We start from the raw sequence: 25,608 nt of genomic DNA, 5'->3' as shown, positions 1-25,608 counted from the left end.
CGATAACGAACTACTGGTCGGAAATAACTGTACACATTGGAAACATTATAGGCACACAACTGCAGGCTATTCCACTTGTGGCGCTTCTGGGCTTTGTCCTGGACGTACCAAGTGCCTTCTACAAATTGATGACCATGTTGCTGCTACTTGCCAAACGTCAGGCAGCATTGCATTGGAAAAAAATCGCATTCCCCTATGGTGGCGGGTTGGATAAATACGGTCATATATTGTAAAGATCAATTGTCAACTTATTGGGAATTACTGCCCAGCAGGTCTAGACCCTTGGATGTGTGGGAGCGTTTCGTGACCTAGTTGGGAAAGGGGGGCTCCTACCTTCGTGCTGATCGGCATGGTGAGTGAGGTACCGAAGTCAGTAGTGTGGGTCTGGTTCTTGACAGGAAATGCGTGATTTGTTACCAAGGATGTCTTCCTATGCTTATTGAGGGGTGGGTTGCAATGGCTCTGAACAGACGGGACAAGTGACTGGTATTCTAAAGGTGGATACAATCAATCTAAATCTAGGACTACAGAACTGGTGACTTGGCAGGGAGGGTCGGGGTATGTTCATAAGTTTGTAAATATGTGTTTTATATCAGTAATATCACTTTACATCACTCATATTGTGCACAAGCTGCTTAACCTGAACATAGGGGATCCTGACTTGCTGCTGGGCCCCCAGGATGTCGGCAAAAAGGCTGTGTTATTCTAGGGAAAATCAGTTTATTACATGCTGCCGGCCCCAGGGTTGTAGGCGCACATCCGTGTTACTTGTGCTGTAAACAATAAAGGTTTTTGAAACTTTAAAAAAACTAAAAACAATTAGGTGTTGCTATTTTCTGTAGTCCATTTTTCCCTAGGATTCATCTGGGCTAGAGACACAGTGGAAGCTAAGTACCACTGTTTGAGTCCCCAGGAGGATTCAGATGGGGCTCGACTGACATTATGAAATGGAAACTCAGGTGTTTTGATAATAATTTTGTATATCTGTGTTTGCTATATCTGCTAGTATTACTTCATGATTCTCTACAGAAAGATACTGAAGCACTCCTAGAGAAGTCCAACCAATCAAGTCCAAAACGTAGGGTGTGTAGAGAGTCAAAGCCAAGGAGATTTATTCAAACATTGCGTAGCAAATCCAATGATCATCAAGACAACAGCCAACACATGTTTCGTCACGAGTGCTGACTTTTTCAAGGAATGTACAGTAATATTAATGGAATATAACTTATCTCCCACGTCATCAGTTCATCTAATATGTGGTAGATGGTACACAGAGGGGGTGAGCAATATATATAACTCCAAATTCAGTAGTCAAAGTCTCAAAGGTCAAGGTAGTCCTCTCCGTGTAGAAAATACACAATTAACTGAGTAAATATGGTCATGCCCTTAGTCCACAGTAAGTTCCTGTATGGCGGGTCCCGTTCTCCGGCTAGAACAGCTCTCGGCACTAGTGCTTCATTTTGTGTATGGAACCTTCTGGGCTTATTGTCGGCTATAACCATGGGTAGTATGATATTTGACACCAAGTGAGCACCAACTCATATTTTTGTATGACATCAGTACTAATCCCCGGTGGAGAACTGTGGCTCACCGGTTAGAAGCGGCAGACCCTGAAGCAGTGGTCAGGCCCGGGACCAGGGTTCAATTCCAGACGAGGTAGGATCTTGGGCTCAGTGTCCGCGGACTCGATAATTCTCACATCGGTGCCTACTCTAATCATGGGTCCCACTCTGCAACTCTGGGCAATAGCTTGCTTAATCTCCACAACGGCCCCAACAGCGCTGGGATGCCTGGCTTCACCTTGGGGGTGCCCAGGAGTGGGCACTTCACAGGGAAAGCCAGGATGGGTTCCACAGCGGTATGTGTACAAGCGCTTCGAGACCCCCCTGGGGGTGATATGTGCGCTATACAAATACAAAATTATTATTAATTATTATTATTATATTGAATAGCCTGCGAGGTGTGATTCTTATACCACTACTACCTATCTCTTCACCTAATACTTAATGATTCTAATGGTGGCTCACAAGTCTCGAGTCTGCCTTTGCAAGCGTTTGAAAGATGTTAATGAATGACAGCTATTGCATTATTGAACTTAACACACAAGTTACTACTTGTGTAACGATATATCTGTAAGATACATTAGTTAGTGATAGATTCCTTACCTTAGAATATCCCCAGGCGTCAGACTGGATCCGGAAAGTTTTGCTTAGCAGTACCCCTGCGCGTCAGTAGGTGGCGTCCTGCGGCTCCGCGTCCGTCGCTGGCGTCGTATGCGACGAGATGATGTCGTGGAGGCTACTTAGGCGCCACCCATGCTCGCTGACGTCAGTTCTGTACACATCTTTCCGCGCCAGGAATGCAGACCCATGCAAAAAACTGGCCTATAAAACTAGGGCCCTAAAAGGGATGACCTTAACCCTAGAAATCAGTTCGCAGAACGGGGAGGATGGGAGGAGCGGTAAGGAATCTATTGCGAACTAATGTCTCTTACAGATATATCGTTACACAAGTAGTAACTTGTGCATCTGAAACAGACACGTTAGTGATGGATTCCTTACCTTAAAATAGATACCCCAGCAATACCAACCCCGGTGGTGGGTCTGCGAACAAGATTACACCAGAAAGTCACAGCGAACAGAGCGGACAAAGAAGCCGTCTCTCCGGACCTGACTGTCAAGGCAATAATGCTTGGTGAACGTGTGCAGCAAGGCCCACGTAGCTGCCTGACAGATGTCCTGCAAGGGGACGCCGCATCTCAAGGCAGTAGTGGCTGCCGTTGCCCGGTTAGAATGGGCACGCAGCTCTACAGTAGGCTCCTTCTTGGCCAATGAGTAACATGCTTTGATGCACAGAACAACCCAATGAGAGATGGTCCGTTTGTGCACTGCCCGACCTTTTTTGGCACCCACGTAGCCAACAAAAAGTTAATCATCCACCCAGAACTGTTGTGTGTGCTTCAGATAAAATGAGAGCACATGTTTTGGATCCAAACAGTGGAGCTTCTCTTCCTCTTTTGAAGGATGCGGAGGCGGAAAGAAGGTGGGCAAAGTGATGATCTGCCCAATGTGGAAGAGCGCAACAACCTTCAGCAGGAAAGAAGGACGGGTCCTTAAAAACCCCTTGTCCGGATGAACAGAAAGGAAAAGAAGTTTCAAAGAAAGCGAGTGGAGCTCACTCGCCCTTCTGGCAGAGATGATAGCTACCAGGAAATCCGTCTTGAGATTGAGAAGACGTAAGGGACAGTTATGAAGGGGCTCAAAGGGAGCGCACAACAGATAGGTCAAGACAAGATTTAAGTCACATTGAGTCATTATGAAAGGCACAGGAGGAAACGTGAGCGTAATGCCTTTCAGGAAACGGTTAACAATCGGGGACTTAAAAAGAGAAGGCTGATTAGGAAGCCGCAGAAAGGCGGAGATGACACAAAGATAACCCTCGATGGTGCCCAGAGCAGAGCCCTGCTGGGCCAGGGAAAGAAGGAACAGAAGAACCTCAAAAAGAGGGGCAGAAAAGGATCCACAGACTTATATGTGCACCATGCCACAAACTTGTTCCACCTGCAGGTGTATACTGTTTCAGTGGAGGGACGCCTGGCAGTCAGAAAGACATCACAGACTTCAGAAGGAAGATCGAAGGCTGTCAACTGTGGCCGCTCAATCTCCACGCATGGAGGCGAAGGCTGGACAGGTTCGGTGGAGGACCGTCCCCTGCTGCTGCGACAGAAGATCCTCCCATAGAGGCAGTCGGATCGGGGGATCGAACGTCATGTTGAGTAGCTCAGGATACCAGTATCTTCTTGCCCAATCCGGAGCCACAAGGATGACTCTGGCCCGGTTGCACCGAATCTTCTTCAGCACTCCGGGCAGAAGTGGAAGAGGCGGAAAGGCATATAACAGACCGCAACTGCATTCGCGAAATGCGGCGCCGAGCGAGTGCCACCTTGGAAATTCCAACGCGCAGAACTGATGACATTGCGCGCTCTCTTCGGTGGCGAATACAGCTAACCAAGGCTCTCCCCACTGCAGAAAGAGACCTTGCGCCACGTCAGAGTTCAGACGCCATTCGTGATCCATCAAGTACAGGCGGCTGAGATTGTCCGCCCTGGCGTTCAGAGAACCTGCCAGGTGTTGAAACACCAAGGTAATGCCTTGGCGTTCCAACCATGTCCAGAGGCACAGAGCCCCCTGACATAGGGTCCACGACCCCACCCCGCCGTGTGTTGCAATACCACATGGCGGTGGTGTTGTCCATGAACACCTGCACTACACTTCCCCAGACAGAGGGAAGGAATGCCTTCAGTGCAAGTCGGATCGCCCGAAGCTCCAAAGGATTGATATGGAGCCGGGATTCCGCCGGAGACCAGAGGCCTCTTATTTCCGCCTCTCCCAAATGGCCCCCCCTATCCCAGGAGGGACGCATCTGTCAACACTGTGTGCTCCGGTTGGGGAAGGGAGAGGAATCTGCCATTGACCCAATCGCAATCCGTGAGCCACCACTGCAATAGACGTGTAGTGCCCTCCGAGATCGGGACGTGATCGGACAGGTTGCCCTGAGGCTGTGCGCCCACTGAAACTTCAGGTTCCACTGTAGAGCCCCCATAGGCCATCTGGCATGTTGCACCAGCAGGATGCAGGAGGCCATCAGGCCCAGGAGCCTGAGGGTCATCCTGACTGAAACCCAGGATAGAGGCTGAAAGATCGGAATTAAAGCCCGAACGCCCCGGACTTGCTGTTCGGGAGGATAAACCTGAAACTGCGCCATATTCAGAACCGCTCAGATGAAAAGGAGCTTCTGAGAGGGTAGCAGGTGCGACTTCGGCACGTTGATGGAAAACGCCAGTGAATGCAGGAGGTCGGCCGTAGTCTAGAGGTGGGAGATAACTGCCTGAGGAAAGTCCGCCTTGAACCACCAGTCATCAAGAAGGGGGAAGACAGAAACCCCTGATCTGCACAGACGAGCTGCGTCAGCGGCCACAACTTTATTGCACACCCGAGAGGCACTGGTAAGGCCCAAAGGGGGGGGGGGGGCAGTGAACTGAAACTGCTTGTGGCCAACCCCAAACCGCAGGAAGTGGTAAAACATGCTCGATGACCCCGTAGGTCAAGGGTGGCGCAACTTCCTGTTTGCAAAGTGTCAAGTGATTCCCTGACAGGTGGTGCTACTGACATGGCATAGCAGGAGTAGTAGTCTCGAAGGGGAGGAGTAGCCCCCTCAGACCGTTTGCAGAGCCCACCTGTTCAACATGATGGGGTGCCAGTGGGGGAGGTGATGGCGAAACCTGCCGCACACTGGCGAGCTATAGACTGAAACAGCAGACAAGGAAGGTCTTGAATTCTCCAAGCCTCCGTAGACACTGTGGCAGCACCTGCGCCACCATGTCCCACACGGAGTCGCATTACGTTCAAATTACGCTATTGAAGGGTAGCAGCGGCTCTGTAGAGGAGGCCACTGCTGAAGTACTGCAGTGAGGAGAGTGGGCCTGACAGGCATTGCAGGGAATCTGAGGGTAGGGTAGGAGCCTCCCCTACACCATATCACAGAATGAACCCACCACCTCCGTAGCTACCGAGGTGGGGGACAGTGCATCAGGGTGTGGAGATAAGGCCAGCGTGCTGGGATTCTCCATTTTGTCAACCTAGTCTAAATCATCCGCACAGCGAGCTGTGAGAAGGTCCTCAGACCCCTCATAGTACCCCCCTTCGGAATTGGAAGCAGGACAGGGCAGGCTTGAAGCGCAGAGGCAGGAGCCAATCGCCGCGCCGAGGCCAACGGCAGTGTCGCGGCCAGAGCAAACGGCTGTACCGAAGCAGGAGCCATTGGTTGCTCCAAAGCAGGAGCCAACGCCCGCGACGAGGCTGGAGCCATCGGCCACGCCGAGGTCCGAACCAACGGTGGCGCCGAGACAGGAGCCACCGGTGACACAGAAGCCGGAGCCAGCGGCAGCACCGAGGCCGGAGCCAACAGCGGCGCCGAGGTCAGAGTCAAAGGCGGTGCGGAGCCGAGTCCGGAGCAAACAACGGCGCCAAGCCGAGGCTGGAGCCAATGGCCGCACCGAGGCCAGAGCCAGCGGCAGCGCAGAGGCCGGAGCCAACGGCAGCGCAGAGGCCGGAAACAACGGCAGTGCAGAGGCCGGAAACAACGGCAGCGCCGAGGCCGGAAACAACGGCAGCGCGGAGGCCGGAAACAACAGCAGCGCCGAGGCCGGAAACAACGGCAGCGCCGAAGCCGGAGCCAACGGCAGCGCCGACGCCGGAGCCTACGGCAGCGCCGACGCCGTAGCCAACGGCAGCGCCGAGGCTGTAGCCAACGGCAGCGCCGAGGCTGTAGCCAACGGCAGCGCCGAGGCTGTAGCCAACGGCAGCGCCGAGGCCAGAGCCAACAGCAGCGCAGAGGCCGGAGCCAACAGCAGCGCTAATTCCGGAGCCCACGGCGGTGGCTCCGAGGCTGGAGCCCACGGCGGTGGCTACGAGGCTGGAGCCAACGGCGCCAGAGGTTATCTGGCCGGCGTAACCGAGCCCAAGGGCGGCGACACGGGGCAGAACCACACAAGGGGTCCGCGGGGCCCAAAGGCGCCCCGGAGGGACCCGATAGGACAAGGAAACGGCCCATTGCCGACAGTGGAGGCCCCAAGGGTGCCGCGGGGGAATGACCACTCGCCCCCACCCGCGACAGGTGAGGGGGAAGACGAAGAGCGAAGCCGCTCCTTTTCCTTTAACAGCGCTTGAACTTACCTTTCCCTGATTCCGAAGAACAATGGCGTCTGCTGCGCCAGCGATCCTCGACCTCTCATGGGAGTGGGACAGAGTGCCGGGCCTCCAACGACAATCGGAGCACGTCTCGGGGAGATGGCATGCCCCAAGCAGAAGAGACACACGTTGAATGGGTTTGTCACCGACATGGTCAGAAGGCAGCCCCAACAGGACAAAAACCTGGGCATCCCTACTGCACCAAAAGTCGAATTCTCGACAAAAACAAGAGACAAGTCTCATAAATAAGCCACATTTATTGAGTGGGAGTACCGCTCTCTCTCGGATCTGCGCTTGCTGGCGCGGAAAGAGAAATAACTGACCTCAGCGCGCATGGGTGGCGCCTAAGTAGCCTCCGTGAAGTCATCTCGGCGCATACGACGCCAGCGATGGAAGAGGAGTCACAGGACGCCACCTACTGACGCGCAGGGGTACTGCTAAGCAAAACTTTCCAAATCCAGTCTGACGACTGGGAATATTCTAAGGTAAGGAATCTATCACTAACATGTCTCTTTCAGATACCTTAGTTCTGGTCTGCATCATTGTACTTTATATTCAACATATGGGCTTCACAGCTACCAACTTGGGAACATCTTTATCTCATTAACTTATGTACTTTTGAACTAAGGAAAAACTGTTAACTAGGAATTGATTTTATATACTATTCTGGTGGGAAGGATACGTTATGCACTTTAAACAAGATCTTAACTTATTATGTCATATCGATTTGTTTTTCCTTATTTTGGATGGTAACTCTTTTCCAATTGTTTGGACAAGCTATTGCAATACTGTGCTTTGCAATTTAGATATGGCCTATCAGGTTGCACTTCATACTTCAAATATGGGCTACATTGCTATTATCTTAGGAAGATCTTTAGCTCACAAACCCATACACCACTGAACTTGGGGTAAACTGTATTTTACATATAATTGTACTGATTGCCTGGTTGACAGGATATAGTAGGCACTTTAAACAAGATCTTAACTTATAGTGACTGTTTTTCTGCATTCTGGATTGAAACCCTTCTTCAATAGCTTGATGAATTGCTTTTTTCAAGACTGATGACAGTTTGAGTCTCATCAGCATACGTCATCACAGCACAGCACAGCCAAAAGAGCAATTTGAGTGAGTAAACACACTTATTAAACAATGTGAGGGTCAAGGGCAAGCACTGGAAAACATTACAAACGAAAGGCTTAGCTATACAGTGAGAGGGTAGTAGTTTAACAGGCTGTGTCCTCCTATACAGAAGGGAGGTCATGCAGGATCAGGACAGCCGTGCATCCCAGATCAGACATTTGCCAGATCTCCTCTGCTACTGCTAGAACAGTTGTTATAGTGTTATGCATTTGCCTGAAACCAGACTGGAACAAACCAAGAAGCTTTTTGGACTCAATGGAGCTGGAATGGTATAGAGTGGTTTCCTTATTGAAGGTTTTTGCATGGAAAAGTAGTGAGCTAGGTCAGCCATGGTAAAGAACAGTGGAAACTGTGGAGGTTTATATTTTTTCCATATGGGGTTCAACTAAGGCATCCTTCCATGTAAAAGGGGGAGTAGCAGTCTGGAGTGTATCATTACATAGGCATGCAAGGACCGGAGACAGAGTATCACACACTTATAGAAAGTGTGCAGGACACAGTACCAGAGTTGAACCAGATCTGACAGAGTAAATAAAGGATGAGGGAGTCATGGCACAGTGATAAAGGATCCAAATCTGTCAAGCTAGATGAAATGCAAAATGCCACATTGGAGTTTGGTAGAAGAATGATCTTGAGTGCTGAAAATGTTTCAAATCTTCTCATGGAAGAAGTCCGCTAAAGAATTACAGAGACTCTCAGTGGGATCTATTGTGATAGTAGTTGTGAACAGCAAGAATATGTCCTTGAGTATGCTGAAGACTTCACACGAAGAACAAGAAGTTTCCACAATTTTGGTTGTGAAATTCATTGACAGGGCAGTTTTAATTAGTCTTTGAGTTAAATAAGATGTGATGGTTTGGTATCAGCTGTCAGAAAAAGCACCAAACAAGTTAAAAAACTTTGCAATGTCTTAACCGCTGCCAAGTCCTTCGTAAACAAATGGCTAGAAATGGTCCATCTGTAGGTATGAGAAATCTTAAAGGGGGCTTCATTATCAGGTGTGAAAGTGAATCAAGAAAGCAAGGATATGTGTTTTCTTCAGGGCTAATTCAGAGTTAGGCAGAGGCTTCAAGTAATACGTGTGTTGGCAATAGCAATAAGGACCATTTTAGCCCATGCTCTGCAAATGGTTTAAGTGGGGCTCAGTGGAGAGAAACAATGGTGATCGATTCAAGGAATGTTACACTGCTGCCTTTGCACCACAGAAAGCTGGATGAGTGCGCTAGGAACCAAGCAGGTATACAGGCGATATTGGGATCCTTGAAGACTGTATAACTACAGGGTTAAACCTCCCTTTGCCCCCGCAGGGTTTGTACGGATATCACTTTTAAGTCGATCGGGTAACATACATTGAGTAGGTATACATTGCTAATTAAAATTGCATGCTGCAGTGAAAAAGGTTGTCACCGGGGTAGTGACAGCATATAGGACCATTATATCCTCCATTGTCCCTCTAAACTTATTTTATATTGTGCTCATTCAACCCACTAATAAAGGTATATATGGATGTGAATAAGAAATTTTTATAAAACTTAGCTTTCCTCTGTCACCAAAATATACAAAGAGCTCCCTCGAATACGGTCAAGCCCATCCTGGCTTTTACGGGCCAGGATGAACCCAATGATGAAGCATGCTACTACTAGAGTGGGTGAGGACTATACATATAGAGAAAAAAAGACTCCTTTTTCTTTGTTTATAAAAGTGGAAATCCGTGAGGTGCACTTTATTCTCATTTAGGTAGAGAGACACCCTTATTTAATTTGTACACACGTTCCAGGAGAACATATCTAAGTCTTCCTCTATCTAAAAAAGGTCTCCCCTCCCTCCAGGTAGGCAGGTCCCCGTCACAGGGCCGCCCATACAGCTGTTTGACGATGATCTTGAGACAGAAAGTTCAGTTTTGATTTTGGGTGTACTCCACGTGTGGCTTTATCTCGTCCACAATGGCCAAGGGCCATTCTTTCCGTTCCCTAGTTAGCCTTAGGTCTTCTTGAAGGCAACAAGATGAGGATTTACAGAGGGACTGAGACAGGTCTCTTTGAGCAAGCGTGAGTCTGGTAAGCTTCTCATATAAGACATTGCTCACTACTTAACTTCCTTCAGGATTATTGTGCCTTCATGGTATTGAGAGGTGTGGGACCAGAGAAAAGATGCATGGTCAGGTCATGGACCATGCGATATCATGCAACCCTTAATACCAAACCAAACTAAAAATATCAAGGGTGCACTACGAAGGGAATTTCTGGGTTTTACAAGCTTCCATACAAAATTATGGGTGCAAACTAAAGTAAATGCTCAGGAAAAACAATGCTGCAAGAAAATGAAAAAAAAGTAACATGTAACATGACATATTTGGCTTGCAGAAGTGTGTCCCAAGGTAAGGCTCAACATTAACCATGTGGTTTGCATTTCAAAGAACACACATTTTTGAAATGTAACAATAGGTAATCTAAACATTTGGCAAACCACTACATTTTGAAAGGAATACATAGTCTAAGAGGAAATGCGCTAGACAAGCAATTCTTAAACATTTGACATCTGTGGACCCCCAATGAATAATTAATGGAAGCCAGGAGCACCTGCCCAAGAAATTTCTACTATGTGAACATCAAGCCAATACTAAACCAAGTATACATCAAGCAAATAGACAAATTATGAACTATTGTATTTAATACAGCAACACGCAAAAATCTAAATTTTAATGAGAACTTTCAATATGTAGTTTTATTTCTAAAAAACAAAATGATATTATAGATTCTAGCGAATCACTTTGCCTTTTTTGCTGCTATTGCATGCTTTCTTTTTGTCACCTCATGCCTTCCTCACTTGAGGCCTCCAAATCGACAGTACTAGAAGTACGAGTTACCTACCTTCGGTAACGATGTAGCTGGTAGAGACGATTCTAGACGCAGATTCCTTAACGTAGAATTACCCCCAGGCGTGAGACTGGATCCGGAAAACTTTTATGCCACAGCATTCCTGCGCGCCGGGGGGACGGCACCACATGACTCCGCCCTGACGTTGTCCACGCTGGTGACGTCAGCGAGGATACATAAGTCCCACCCCGGCACGCCTACTTCAGTTTTCTTCTGAGAACTTCCCGCGCCACAACGCAGAGCCATCACAAACAAAACTGTGAGAATACTGGAACAGTGTGCGAAAACCTAGCTATACAGAAGGGAAAGAAACGAAAGGTGAGGAAAAGCATATCCAGAATAGTGCCAGGCACTAAGGCACCAAGTCACGGAATGAACCGAGGTCGAGACCCAGCCAGGGAACCTCAGCCCCAAGGACTGTAAGAGTCACAAGTGCAAGCAACTCAAGGAAGCAGGGCACAATGAACCCTACATTGGAGACCAAATGCATGGGCACAGAAGTACCCAGGCATTTGCCCACCAATCACCAGAAAGGAAGGAATGGAGCAACGACAACAACAAGGCGAGCATCCCCCAGGGAGGGAGTAGAAGAAAGCACTCGCAGATGACCACCTCCCTGAAGCAGGAGAGCGTAGAAGACCGAGAAGGGCCCCCGCAGAAACGATGAGGAAGGGTGGGTCGTGAAGGAATCTGTGGCTAGAATCGTCTCTACCAGATACATCGTTACCGAAGGTAAGCAACTCATACATCTGATAGAGACTACTAGCTGCAGATTCCTTAACGTAGAATAGATACCCTAGCCATACCCCAAAGGGGAGGCGGGTTCTGCAAGAAGACCTCTCCAGCTCAGACTAGCCCAAGACCCCTCACAGGGGACCTGCTACGGGGACAGGGAAAATAGCCCCGTCCACCGCAGCAGGGAAGAGGCACCAGCCTTAAATTGAAGAGAACCTCAATATTGTGGAGGAACACCTGCCCCACACGGGATGTGTTAGAACGACAAAAGAGGCAAACCAGCCTTCACCAACAGGACAAAGCAATATGACCCCAAGCCCAGTCAATGTACCAGGAACCTCCATCGGAGCCCCAAGGTACCGGCACGGCAGAGGAAAAAGAGCCACCTACAGACTACAAGGAGACGAGGCCCAAAAATGGCAAGCCCTCCACCGGGAAATATAGCCAGGAAGAGGGCCGCCGAGCCCATCAAAGCTTGAAGCCCACAATGGCCCCACAGGACAAGCAGGCGGTCCAGTGCCCGCGCCAAGGACGCTGGCCACAGAACTGAAGAGCAGGCGGGGGCAGCCAGCTGCTAACAACGGCACAAAACTAAAGGCCCGGACCACGTCAGTCTCAGAACAAGGGCAGGGCTAGCAAACAGTCCCGAACGACCCCTAAAGGGGACCGCCCCGGACACAACCGATCCACTAAGTAGTGAGAGCAGCTAGAAGATGAAAGGAGCAACAAGTAGAACGGACCAGGCCATCAACACAGGAAACTATGCCCTAAGAAACCCCAGCCAGAGGCCCAGACCAAACGGCAGGCAAGGGCAAAACACCGCAGCACATAGCCGCAGAGGGCCAAGGCACACCCAAGTAAGGACCAAGGACCGCATAATCGTAATACAGCCACACCAGGAAGAGCGATGAACCCAACAGGGGGAGTCTACACCCTCCCCACATAAGACAGAGCTATACGATAGCTACATATACCCCACATAGGGTAGGACACGTCCCAAGAAAGCATGGGAACCACTCTTAGGTAAAAAACAATCCCGCATCAGAGGAAAAATAATCGACCTGTGGCAGTTACCACAGAAGGCTTAGTAGTCAGCCAGAAAACACATTTGTACCAAAAAAGGGGCTGAACCAGCAGCCAAATGAAGAGCGGGGCTAACCAAGGACCCCGAGGGCACAGTATCCCTCACAGAAAGTGCAACACCCATCCAAAAACCAAATATCAGGAGCAAGTGGGATAACGTCTCCCACCAAGCCCCGAAGGATCAGCAGACCAACCTGAGGTGGAGGACGGAGCCCCGCAAGAAGACGCTGAATGGCGGAGTCTGCATGAGTATTAAACAACAGGACCCCGTCACAAGGGAGGTCGACCAGATGCTCTCTAATATTTTCAGGCAAAACTGCATCGCATAGCCAAGCATGGTGGCCATAGCACGGCCAACAGCATCGGCAATATCCAAAGCCACGCGAAGAATAAACGCAGCCAATTCTCTGCCATCCAACACATGGCCCCGCAGATCAGCATGGGCCCCTTCATGAGAGACATGAGAAAGAAGGGACTCCACAGAATCCCACAGGGCAGAAGTAGCCCTGGTCAGCACACACAAAGTGTTAGGCGCCCTCAAGGCAGCACTGGAAGAAGCGAAGACATTACGTCCCCATGAATCTAACCACCGGGCCTCCCGAGACGGAGGGAACAACACACAGGCAAACACAGAAAGCATTGCGCAATATAGCGCCTTGAGCAGAAGGGTGGAAAGAAAGACAGACCGGGTCGTGCGGAGCAAGACGATGACGGTGCAGTAGTGCCTAAGGCACTAGATCGCCTGTGGCAGGGCGCCCCCATAAGAGAATTATGAAGTGACGCTTCAAAGGGAAGGAACAACTCCCGTCCACCAGAGCCCTGGTGGAGAATCTCCAAGAGGTTGTCTGTAGGAAATGGGGTGACAGGCTCACCCATCCTCAGAATACCAGCAGCTGTGGAAATAGCCTGAACAAAGGCAATACTGGCCTCAGACTGAGAAGACCATCCCCAAGTCCAGGGGGAAGCGGCCAGCCCCGGCATGGAGGAGGATCCATAGAGGAATGGGGAACCTGAGGGATTCCAGGGGAGAGCGGAGAAGCCAGCCACGAGCCACGGAATGGAGGGTTCGAGGATTTACGCCGTGGGGACGGCGAAGAGCCTTCCCTGGAAGATGCTGGTGAAAAGTCAACTATATGGCGCCCTGTCTCCGGAGAGGAACACACCAGCAGGTGAGAGACCTCAGGAGAAAAGGGGCATCAGGAGACTAATCCAAAACCCAGCACGGCTCCGTGGAGTCCGCCATCGGCGCCTGATCAGCGTCCACTGGCGCCGAAGTGGGCCCACATGGTGCCGGGCCAACTCCTGCCACCACATGCTCTCCAGTGGAACGGAGCGAGGCAGACGCCAAACGGGCGAAGGAGCGGCAGCCGCCCACGCCGAATAACGAGAGGGACTCGAGAAGGCGCCCCGGCCTCCACCCGCGACTCCACCGGAGCCGAGGAGGAAGGCTCCCAGTGCCGAAACGGCACCGGCTCGACCTCTGGTGAGGCAACCGAATGCTCAGAGGATCGAGGGGGACTCAGGGCCAAACCCGGAGTCCCGGCGATCGCCAGCGACACCACAGGGAGCCCAGTAGGGATTTGCAGCAAGGCAGGGACGCTAGGCGCCCACAAGGAAAGCCCCGAAGGACTACACCTCGACGATGCCACCCTCCTACAACCTGAAGCCGAAACCTTCGGGCAAGAGCCGCCGGCGACACCGCAGAAGTCCCCGCGCAAGGCAAGGGATCCGCAGACATCACAGGAAGGGCCAAAGAAGCCTGCAGCGCCACAGCGTAGGCTGTCATTTGGACCCTAGTCGCCTCCCCGCCGGGACACGGCGGGTAGGGAGGCGACAAGAGGGGGCACCTGTCCTGGGGGAGCCAGCGTCCACCGCGGAAGGAGGACAAGGCCTCGGAGACACACTGAAAGACCTACCAGCCGGTGAGCCAAGACCAAAGGGCCGCGGCAAAAGGCGATTCCGCAGACTAAACCAGCGGCTCCTTGCCCCGGAAGAAGGTGACGGACACTGGAACGACAACGGCCTGGATAAGCGCACCAGCAGCAACTTTATCCGGCGCTTCCGCTGTGATTTAGGCTTAAGGTGTTGGCAGGCATCGCAACTCTCCGAGTCGTGGTGCTCACCCAGGCACCACATGCAAATCGGATGAGGGTCTGTCGCCGACATGGGACGTGCACAGGAGGTACACGTCTGGAAGCCCGAAGGCATTCGCACGCTGTTCCACTAAACGCCAAAGCGTAAAAAGAATGCAAGACCTGAAAACAGGCCAGGACAGTAATCCAGATCCGGGTTGCACGCGGAAAGAGAAAAACTGACGTAGGTGCGCCGGGGTGGGACTTATGTATCTTCGCTGATGTCACCTGCGTGGGCGACGTCAGGGTAGAGTCACGTGGTGCCATCCCCCCGGCGCGCAGGGATGCTGTGGCAGAAAAGTTTTCCGGATCCAGTGTCATGCCTGGGGGTAAATCTACATTCAGGAATCTGCGGCTAGTGGTCTATTAGATTCTGATTGCAGTGCTTGAAACAAGGATACCAACCTAATTTAGAGATTCCAATTTCAAATTCATTCACGTTTACAGAGCATTCTAAAACTTTCTATTTTCAATGCTGCTTCTAATGTACCTTATTAATCTGCTAACACCATTTAATTTGATAAACAGTCGCGGACCCCATGAGAATATGCCACACCACAGTTTAAAAAACGCTGCACTAGAAGAAAGAAGCCTTCTCGAGAAATTCCACAATTATGGTTATCTGTCTCCTGTCGCGACTGCTGTGGTAAGTCTCCTGTCGCGACTGCTGTGGTAAGCCCACTGTTAGTTATGTGCACATAGTTATAAAAAAACAAAATCAACTGCGATGAACTAAAAATCTAAGGAAGATGCCATAAATCCAATCCTTATTATCAGTGCAATAATATCTCTGAGCCATCATGGTGAAGCAATAGTGTGAAATACTGTAGCACAAAGGTCTTGATATATTTAAATTCATCATAAATACATTCTAAAATATGGATATTAAATGTGCAATCCTTACCTTAGGGTCCTGTGGCTCTTCAATAAATTCTGAAGGCCTACTAGCCCTTCTTTCCTTTCCGACCAGTTGGAGCTTGCACAGTGATTAAGAACTTCTGCCACGTCCTCGGTCTGTCTCAGGTAATGGGGGATACCTCCATTCCGAGAACCATAAGACCTTTCAGAGCAAGCACTTGATGCATCACTGTTTGCATCGTCATCTGAATACATCCCATAGGGCTCATATCTTCTTCTCACTGGCTTTTTCTAAAGAATAAAGGTATATGGTTAAAGGTGTAAATATAGCCAACACTAAAGTAAAACCATCAAAAAGAAACTAGTAGCTTGTGCATGCTATAGGCAACATGAATGTTTAATGTACATATATAGTCGAACTTTACAGATGTGAAGAGTCTGCTAAAACAACATTTGCCTTCCTTTCTTAAAGAAAAAAGCTAGGATAAGTTTGAAATGGTGGTTTAAACCCAAGCCCTCTCTAGTGTTAGGACCATAGTACCACTTGGATGCATAAAAAAAAAAGTAAAACCAAAATTGAGTTTCTTTTGAATACAACTGTCCGAGTGTGTTAGAAAGCCCTTGCCGGTCAAATAAGTGATTTGTACATAAAAATGAAGGGAAAATTTAAAATTAGAAAAACTATTTACCTAACTAATACATTTTAGCTGCTGTAGGCTGGCTGGCTGCCAACTGCACCTGCAATGCGAAGTTGATGATGGGACAACAATTTTTTTTTTCCTGGGTCATTAATCTGAGATTAGTATAGGATGACTGCTATCTGAGAGAAATCTTAAACTTCTGAAAAGTACTTTTTAGCAAATTCTCAGATATTTAGGGAAATTCCCAAGGGTTCTTTTAGGGCAACGTATTTTTCAATAATGAATCTTTCCATTAAATTCTTCCACTTTATTTATAAGATCAAAATCAATTCTCTTAAACTTTATGGCCAAGTTACTGTACCTTTAATGTGCTCACTTAAAAGGAATTGGTAGCAACACAACAAGGCAATTAGTAGACAGTGCAATGGATTAAGTGGGTGCAACAATGGACAAAGGTGGACAAAACAGTTAAATGACACCTTATATGATACACAAGTTCAAGAAGCTGCAAAAACAGTGTCCTCAATTGCTTAATAGTTTTAGGAAAAGGAAAGAGTGGGAACAGAAAACAAAGAGACATGCATACTGGTACCTTACTCCTTGGGTCTCCTAACAGCTGAAGGCAGGAAAGTATTCAGGGTGAGAAAAATCACAGAGACTTACATCAGAAGAAAGAAGAAGATCATTTTGGCAATAGATTTAATGTATTTAATAACTTTGTTCAAATCATATCAACACGCCAATATATAACCTGACAACACTTATTGAAAATAAACCAAGCCACCACCCTCAAGATCTCTAAGTGAACATCAGATTGCTTTCAAAAAACAATTCTGGTACAGCATTTCCTAACTAGGTGGTGTTTATGAGATTTACAAACATATTATTTTATTGTAACTGTGCCTTTTTAATACTTAGGTATGAAATGAAGGGCTACGCGTCTCGGTTCTGATTGATTGTGGTTTGCTTTGCGCACTTCTGGAGGGCAGTGTGTCATTTGTTCATTGATTATCTATTTTGATTATGGGCATTGCCTGTGTAGGCATGAGGTTTCAAGAGTTAAAATAATGTCGGAAATGTCTTGTTAGTGTTGTTCACCATGCTATTTGTTTTATATTAGAGAGGGTTATTGTTTATGTTGAAAAGGGAGCCTATAGGCACTTTTTTGTGAATTAGTTTCCCATCAGCGAAGAGAAACATGCTGCCTTTCATCAGGCACATAAAGAAATGAACAAAACAACAGGCCTACATGAAGAAACAGCATGCTGAACAACAGGTTCCAAACATTTTCCGATATACATTTATTTTTGGACGCAGCATGCCTGCACGTGCAACATTTGCAATTGAAATAGAATGGATAAGTAAGGCTTTCAGTCAGAGGCGCCTGGGGTACACTGCAGATAGACAGTTGGAACGGAGACACGCTACCTTTTAAAATGCATTGTTAATTCTCAAATTGTGCTGAAGGGCCGCAGACAACAGGAGGGGGTGGGAACAAAGGGAATGAGGACATGGGGAGGGGGGCGGGAGCATGGTGAACACGGACAACGGGAGGGGGGCAGGAGCAAAGTAAAACACAACAGGAAGTTAAAAAACAATCTGCGGCAAAAGAAAAAAGTAGTGCAGGTACCAAAACAAATGGCCCGTATTGAAAGGATCCATGCAGCAGGGGCAAAGGCCAGGGCGGAAACAAAACAGCCACTATGCCGGACAAATGTACTCTGTCCACAAACCAAAACTATGGCATTTAGAAAGGCAGACTAAGTAACCAATCGCAAGTGGTGGGCATGTGGCGGGTGTCTTCTAACTTCACATAGACATTATAGCATGCAGAGCAGCACTTGGGCGCTGCCCTCTAGGCACGACTGAAAAATAACTGTGGCCGAAAAAGGAAATAGTATCAACCTGAATTAAAAAGAAAAACAACTGCTGAACATATTTCTGTCTTCAACTGGCCACATAAGGAATTGAGTAGAGGGAGAGATATATAAAAAGAAAGGGAGACAAGCCAAGGAGAACACATAGATACATTTAAGAATGTTGTACACTCTTGTGGCACTCATTAAGTGGTGAAAAATTCCTTGTAGACGAAAATAGCAGTGAACCAGACTAAAGACCAAATAAAGTTTGCTAACTTAAGAGAAAAAATGCTGCACAGGACACAAACCATTACCTGTCAAAAATATGTATGCCTATGGAAGTGTTATTTTATGTATTGAATCACACAAGCAGCAAACTTCAAATGGAGTTTGGTGGAGGTATTACCCCGGGCATATTCATAAGGTTTAAATGGGACCTTCAAGACCGCTTAAGCTATCTCCCCAGACTATTGTTTTTCCCCCCAAAAGGTCATAATAAACTCAAAAGAGGGGGCTATTTATCAACAACAAACACTGTGATCGTTCTTACCAGCGCATCAGCAACTGCCGCCTCCAGATCGGTGCTGGTACTAAGGACCCTCATGGCACTCATAGAAGCAGGCACTCTCCCCGGCTGCCCGAGTCCAAACCGGTCTGTGTCAAAGACAAGGCCAGGTGAACATTAACACTCATCAATCTCAGTATTAGAAAGATGGCATATCACATCACTGCCACAGTACCACAGAGCAGACAGACCTCTCTTGATTGTCTCTTACCTTCCATTAAGGACACCATTGAGTTGCTACAAAGAAATGCCCCATGTAACCCATTCAGTTTCCACAATTTCACAGGGCAGATGGAGGCAAGAACATGCAGAGGAAACTCTGTAGCAATCAGACACATGCTATATAAAGAATGCAACCAACTTTTTATACAAACTGATACTAAACCCCCTTTCAGATACTTTCTCTCTCAGGATACTGACCAGCGATAGTCAACCGATTTGAATGGAAGGACCACTGTTGCAAAAAAGGCCAACTTCTACCCACGGTTATGTCCTTCCACCCCACCACCTCCTCATGCATGAAGAGAGGAGATCTGTACCTGGTAGTAAGCACAGATATACCTTCAAAAAGTCTCTTTAAGTGTCTTGCAGCACTGCCTATCGCACACGATAGCCACCTTAAATATACGCTTCACAGCAGCCACCCCTTGGAGTACCTTCTGTACTCAGAGATGGAATGGAATGCCAAAGAGTTCTGTTTAGGTCAATTCTATGCAGCCGGCAGTGTGGTCTGATGGATGACTTGGTCGACAGAGGGCTGCCAACTAAACAGACAGACAAATAAAAATCAGTCACCACCTTATGAAAAGCAGAAGCCTCACTCAATGCTTTTGTAAAACCTGTCTGTATGGGAAAATCTCACTGTCTGGTGTGACGGTGCATTGAGGCAAACCCCAGTCACTGCTGGAATGAAAGACGAACTGAGAAGGTCAGTGGGCACGGGAACGGGTTGGAGTCATAACCCAGATGACCCAGAGAATAGTTTTCTTTCTCCATGAAGTTACCATCAGATTATTACAATATTCATGAATGCGTAAAAAGAAAGGAAATAATCCTGTCTCTGAGTCAGAATTCCCTACCTCCACAAGTGTTCAATATGGGAAAACAAATTAGGGTTCCTATATTGTACACTTGTCGAGATAGGAAATTCCTTTCACCACATGTGATTGCACAGAATAGTGTTAAAATAGAGGTCCTCTTTAAGCCCCGAGAAAAGCCCCTGGACTAGTCCCCTGGCATGTGGGCAACCATAAACATCGTGGCTTTCTAGAGCTTGAATGTACCACTGTACCCCTAACCATACAACAGTACATTTTTAAGTGTACCTAAAGTACTTACGACTAATGAACAGGGTTTAAGTCTTATGAAGAACTCCCTCTCTGTGAGGTCGAGTCAGCCCTGGTAATACCAGTTCACCAAGGCGGATGTTGTTGCCGATTAATAATGCCACAAAAAGTGGGTGAGGCCTCCTCATACAATAAGTAGCTTAGTAGCAGATCCCATGGTCTAGGCAAGAGCCAAAATAGGACACTTCCTCCATCAATACTAGTTTTTTCACAAACATTAGCAAAAGAATTGTTAAATATCTCCGTGCGAGATAAAAATTGCCTTTCATCCGTGAGCCTTTTGTGCAACAAGCCAGTACCTTTTGATGAACGTCAACTTTGTGGGTTGTTGATGGCTACACCCCAAAGTTGAGTTCCTGAAGTATAAAATACGAAATACGAGTCGTACATGTGTCCACTGTGCGGGACTCAAGCTGTACCGGACAGTTGTGTTCCTGAAGACCAAAACCGGTCTGCTCTCTTGCGTGCCCGTCTGGGGAGGACCTGGCTTGGCAGTTCCGACTGTATTGCTCCTATTGGAGCAGTGCCAGGCTGCTTTGCTTATTGTTAGGCCTTGCACACACTGGCATAGGGAGCAAAAAAAAAGTGGTAGACAACCCCCTGAAACATCAGTCAAGGCTATGCCCTGATGCTGGGCTCGGAGGTCTTCTAGGACTTCAGCCTGCCAGGGTCGTTGTGTAACAATCATTTGCATGAATTCTACAATCACCAGTGCACGCAGCTTATTAAGTGTCAGCCGCAGTATAATAGGGGCCAGCCAGTGCTCGGGGATTTTTGCATTTAAATTGCCCCTATTGGGGAAATAACCTTTGCCCGATCATGTTTACAGAGGTAAGTGCGGTTGTGAGAAAAGGACTTTTGAAATGTATGGAGAAGTGATCCTGCCAAACATTCCATCACAGCGAGGCATCACTGCAATGGGCAGGATTGAGAAAGCAAAGCCAGCAAGTTCCCAATGTTGGCACTTGAAAGGGCATGTAAACGTCCCAGAGGTTGCTTTTATGTGCCAGGTGTCTGAAGCGTGGAGAAGGCAATGAGCTGGTTCCGGGATTGTCAGCCTGTTCTCTGTTCTGCTCTATGATGATTGCAACATTTATGTTTCTTTAGGAAGTTTTGAAAAAAAGTATGTGTTTAAGGGAAAGAGAACGGCTTTTAGCATGAGCGGATAATAATGAACTGTCCCTGGTCCCTAATTTTTAATGTCTGCTTTCTAGTTTCTTCTTAATCATTCTTTTTTTAATTTTTTACACATTTTATTGAGTTTTATCATCGGTACAGTACCAATTTAGACATTTAAAATTAGTACATCCATTACAAGCTCTTCTATAGAAGATACAATGTCTGCTATGTTGTCAGAGAAATCTGAAATGTCTTCTAATATTATAAATATAACGGTAGCCCCCCCTGTTGCCTGGAGTTGCAGTTTGTATCTGACAGAAACACATTGTCTGGGTTAAGGGCGAATCCCCCAGGGTGGTCAGAGGCTCGCCTGACAGGACTGTCATGAAGGAGAGGAAATGAGAAATAGGGGAAGGAGAGAGATACTGAGTTGACGGATGTGGACGAATGTAAGTGCAACAGTCATAAGCGTACAGAACCCTGAGGTGTGGCTTGCGCGCAGCCGAGATGGCCGCGTTTTTTTTTTTTTATTTGTTTATTTGCAGTATAATTAGAGCAATAGCACTTGTCAATTTGCAAACAGGGAAATCGTACAGTAAAATGCTCTCTCAAGTACAATGGTATCAAACATAATATGCATTTTCAGTTTTTGTTCATTCTCTTCTTAACGAAACAGACCTCTATAATAACCCTCCCACCTCCCCAACTATCCCGCCCTTGGCACTCATGCGCTGTATTTTCTCACGTCTATAGGTATTCGGCTATGCCCAGAACATCTCGCTTGTTATGTAGTCTTCTGTGCAGTCAGTTAGTGACACAAACAATATCTGTATAGGTTTCCCCATTACCGCACCCAGTTGCACCCATCACCTCTGCGGTACGTTGTTGTTTACTGAGATCAAACCACATTTCAATCAGCAGGTGACGAAGGAACAGACTCGTCAGCTCCCCCTGTTTCAAAAGATCCTAGGATAGTAAACCAATCTAGTGAAATCAGTGTTTTCCTGAGGCCCCTACGTTCTTCGCTCTGCAGTGCCTCACCTTCTGCCCAACCCCATCGTATTACTTCCACCCTCCACATTTCAGGGTCAGGGGCTTGGCCGATTTCCACCTCATGGTGATTGCGCGTTTTGCAAGTAGCATAGCCATATCAGTGAAACGGGTTGTTACGCTTCTTTTACGCTCCACTGGCCTTAGCCCCAGCATGGAATATTCCATGGTGTGTGTCGGTAAGAGAGTACCTGCCCCAGAGAGCGCTTCATGTATAGTGTTCCAATAATAACCCAGTTTTGGGCAGTCCCATAGCATATGTGCTAGTCGCGCGTCATCTGCTCTGCATCGGGGGCAGTTGTCATCTGTGTCAGGGAACATAGCGTGTATGCGGTGGGGTGTTGGGTAGGCCCGGTGTAAAACCATCAACTGTATGAATTTAAACTTCGGGTTCCTGGCTACTTTTTTTGGAAATTTGAGGATACGCTCCCATTCCTTGTCCCCGAGTGGTCTGCCTATGTCGCCCTCCCATTTGGTCCTGAGGGGTAACAGCGTTGTCGCCCTCCCTGTTCTGATACCTGCTGTAAGCCATTTAGTTAGGTGACTGCCCGTTCCCATGAGGTACTGCATTGTTAGCAATGGGTTTGTGGGTGGTCCGACCCCATTCTGTGTCCATTTTCTCGTCATGTAGTGGTGTAAACCAGCATGTAGGAGGAACGACCCTCCCGGGATGTGGTGTACGGCCCTGAAGTCCTCAAAGGACAAGATGTGTCCATCTACGAAGAGGTCTCCGATTTGCATTACTCCTGCATCGTGCCATACCGTGAGTTTGTGGGCCGATAGTATTCCCGTCCCCAGTGGGATACCTAATAGTGGAATTGTAGGGGCATATGAGGTCGTTGGGGTCGTGTATTTTACCGCTTTCCGCCAATATTGTATGGCCAGCCGGAGAAGAGGGGGGGGCGTCTCTCGGCAGCTCCGAACGGGGTAAAAGTAGGGTATGTAGTGTCCCTCTAGATCTGTCCCCTTCCGTCATGTCAATTTCATGTAGGTTCCGGCCTGCCAGCCAGTAGGCCAGCCATTGCAGTTGGCAGGCGAAGTTGTAAGCTCGGAAGTCCGGTACTCCCATGCCACCAGTCTCCGAGGTGAGCTGTAACTTGGCAAGTCCTCTGCGCCTCCGTCCTGAGCCCCATACGAGCTCCGTTAGGAGCGTATCCAGTGCCCGGAACATTGTAGCCGGAATCAGGAATGGTAAGCTAGTGAAATAATAAATGAGGCGGGGAAGTACCACCATCTTGGAGATTGCCACTCTATCTGCCACTGACAGAGGTAACGTTGTCCAAAATTGTATTTGCGATTTAAGTGCCAGTAGCGCTCTGCCCAGGTTGCCTTCTATCATTTCCGCAGCTCCTCTATACGCCTGTATCCCCAGATAGCGGAAGGTTGTGTCCGCCATTTGAAAGGTATGTGGTGTAAAAGACAGTGGTGTGGGCGAATCAGATGGCCGCATTTTTCTAAGCTCAGTCGCATCGCCTGGGGGCTCCGTGATGTTCCGATGTGAACGAGCCTGTTTCTGAAGTCGGAAACCCTGGATTTTGAAGGCGGAATGCTTTGAGAGGGCTACGAGCGAGTTTGAAGAGGCTGCGACGTTCCTAAGGCAATTTACTCCTTCTGCAGCTTTTCTCCTCAGAATGCTCCTCAAAATGGCGGCTCCAACACCCTGACTGAAACGACCAAGTGTTTCGATAAGTATTATTCTGCTTGTCATTTCCAATTGACTTTGGCTTGATATTGCTACTCAGAGACTTTTTCCTTTTTGGCCCCTACGCCATGACACAGCGACACAGCGTCATTCTTTCAAACACTTTTGGCGCGTTTTACGAGCTTTTTACTTCTGCAACCTCTTTCTGCTGCAGTGTCGTGAATTTCTCTTTTGGGTTGCGAAAGTGACTGTATTTAGCGCCTGGATATTTAAGATTAGTGCTTGGTTGTGTGCGCTCTGTATTGATCATAAGGCAGTTTTCCCTAGTGGTTATTTTTGACCAGTGAAGCGTCTGGTGTACAGTTTGTGGAGAGAACTTTACGTGGAGACCTTACTCATTGTTTTTCTTGCCTCTTCTCATGGCGTACAGCATGGGTCTTTCTCCTAAACCCAAGGACTCTAAAAGTACTCTTAAACGGTCTATACAAAATTCTCCTACTCCGGAACTTGTTCCGAAAGACTCTGGCACTACTTTGGATGCTATTCTCTCTCGCCAGAATGCTGTTCCAGATATTGCGCAGAGTACAAAAAACCAATACTGATTTACTGCAAGTTGAAGTTGCGGCAATTAGAAGTGATTTTAAGAACTTAACACTTCGAGTTTCCAATGCTGAAGCGCACAGCAGTATTGTAGAAGGCTCCGCACACCAACAGTCTAAATCCATGCAAAATATGGAACGCTCTTTGGCTGCATTACGGAGAGACCTTACGGAGCAGGAATACAGAAATCGTAGATCTAATCTGCACATTTTTGGTTTACCTGAGGATGCAGAGAAAAGGGCGCCTTTAATGATTGACTTTTTACTCAACTGGATCCCTTCTGTGCTGAATATTTCATTTCAGACAGATTTTGAAATAGAACCTGCACACAGGGTTCCTACATTCAAACCGAAGTTTTCACCTTATCCTAGATCAGTGGTTTTTAAACCATTGCGACATCAACATTCTGAGCAAATTTTGGCACAGATGCGGAAAGTTAAAGCAATCTCTTGGGAGGGTCACAGAATTGCTATATCTCAAGATTTTGCTAGAGATACTGTCATCCAAAAGAAAGGTTTCCTCAATTTGCGATGATGCCTTTTTGACATGAACATCCCATTTTCCTTTGCTGGCCCTTCACGATTTCAAATAACTTTTAGAGACCGTTCTCAGATCTTTTATGAACCTTCTGAGCTGCCTACTTTTTTGGACAATCAATCTGAGTCTCAGATGGAGTCTTCGCTTTCTTCCAGTGCCTATGGTTCCTGAATTCCTCTTGGACGTATATGTATTTTTTGTCTCTACTGGTTTCCATATCCTGGCGCTCCTTGCTAGGATATTTGTTATCATTTCGGAAGGAATGTTAGGTTCCATTTGCAGTGTTTAACATGTTGTAATCATTTCTTTGCAGGTTCAGTCTATATGATACAAATTATGACTTCTTTATATTTGTCTTGTTTGTGGCTTTACTATCGGTACTCTTAGTTTTACCATTTGTGTCTTATTTTCTCTTATAGTAGTGTCTTTTATTCTGGTTGTTCAGTGTTGTGACGGTTTACCATTATCTTTTTGTTCAAGTTTTTTTTTTTATACATTTGGTGCATCTATATATATCTGGTCTTTAAGTCGTATTCGTTTTCTTTGATTCTTTCTCCGTTCTCTTATTTCCTGGTTGACAGAATTAATGTTTTGGTTTGCTCGGAAGCCTAGTTCGTCTCTATTCTGTCTTTGTTGTGGTACTCTTCATATATTTGATAGCATACTCTATTATCT

General features: G+C 47.6%; 1 protein-coding gene across 2 annotated transcripts in view; it reads right to left on the bottom strand.

Annotated features, from left to right (window-relative positions):
- The window catches only part of CLASP1 (cytoplasmic linker associated protein 1), a 1,635,412-nt gene that overhangs the window by 663,832 nt on the left and 945,972 nt on the right, over nucleotides 1–25,608 (bottom strand). Inside the window, exons 26-28 of one of the 2 annotated variants that reach the window (XM_086957101.1) lie at nucleotides 18,625–18,728; nucleotides 16,808–16,831; nucleotides 15,621–15,865 (exon numbers count right to left, since the gene is read on the bottom strand). In XM_086957101.1, coding sequence (XP_086813227.1) covers nucleotides 15,621–15,865; nucleotides 16,808–16,831; nucleotides 18,625–18,728 — 373 coding nt within the window. The remainder of the gene's footprint in view (nucleotides 1–15,620; nucleotides 15,866–16,807; nucleotides 16,832–18,624; nucleotides 18,729–25,608) is intronic. The other variant, XM_086957100.1, reaches the window with a different exon arrangement.

This window comes from Lissotriton vulgaris, chromosome 2_1 (assembly GCF_964263255.1).
Source record: "Lissotriton vulgaris chromosome 2_1, aLisVul1.2, whole genome shotgun sequence".
Taxonomy (NCBI): Eukaryota; Metazoa; Chordata; class Amphibia; order Caudata; family Salamandridae; genus Lissotriton; species Lissotriton vulgaris.
This window is presented reverse-complemented; position numbering and strand designations above follow the sequence as displayed.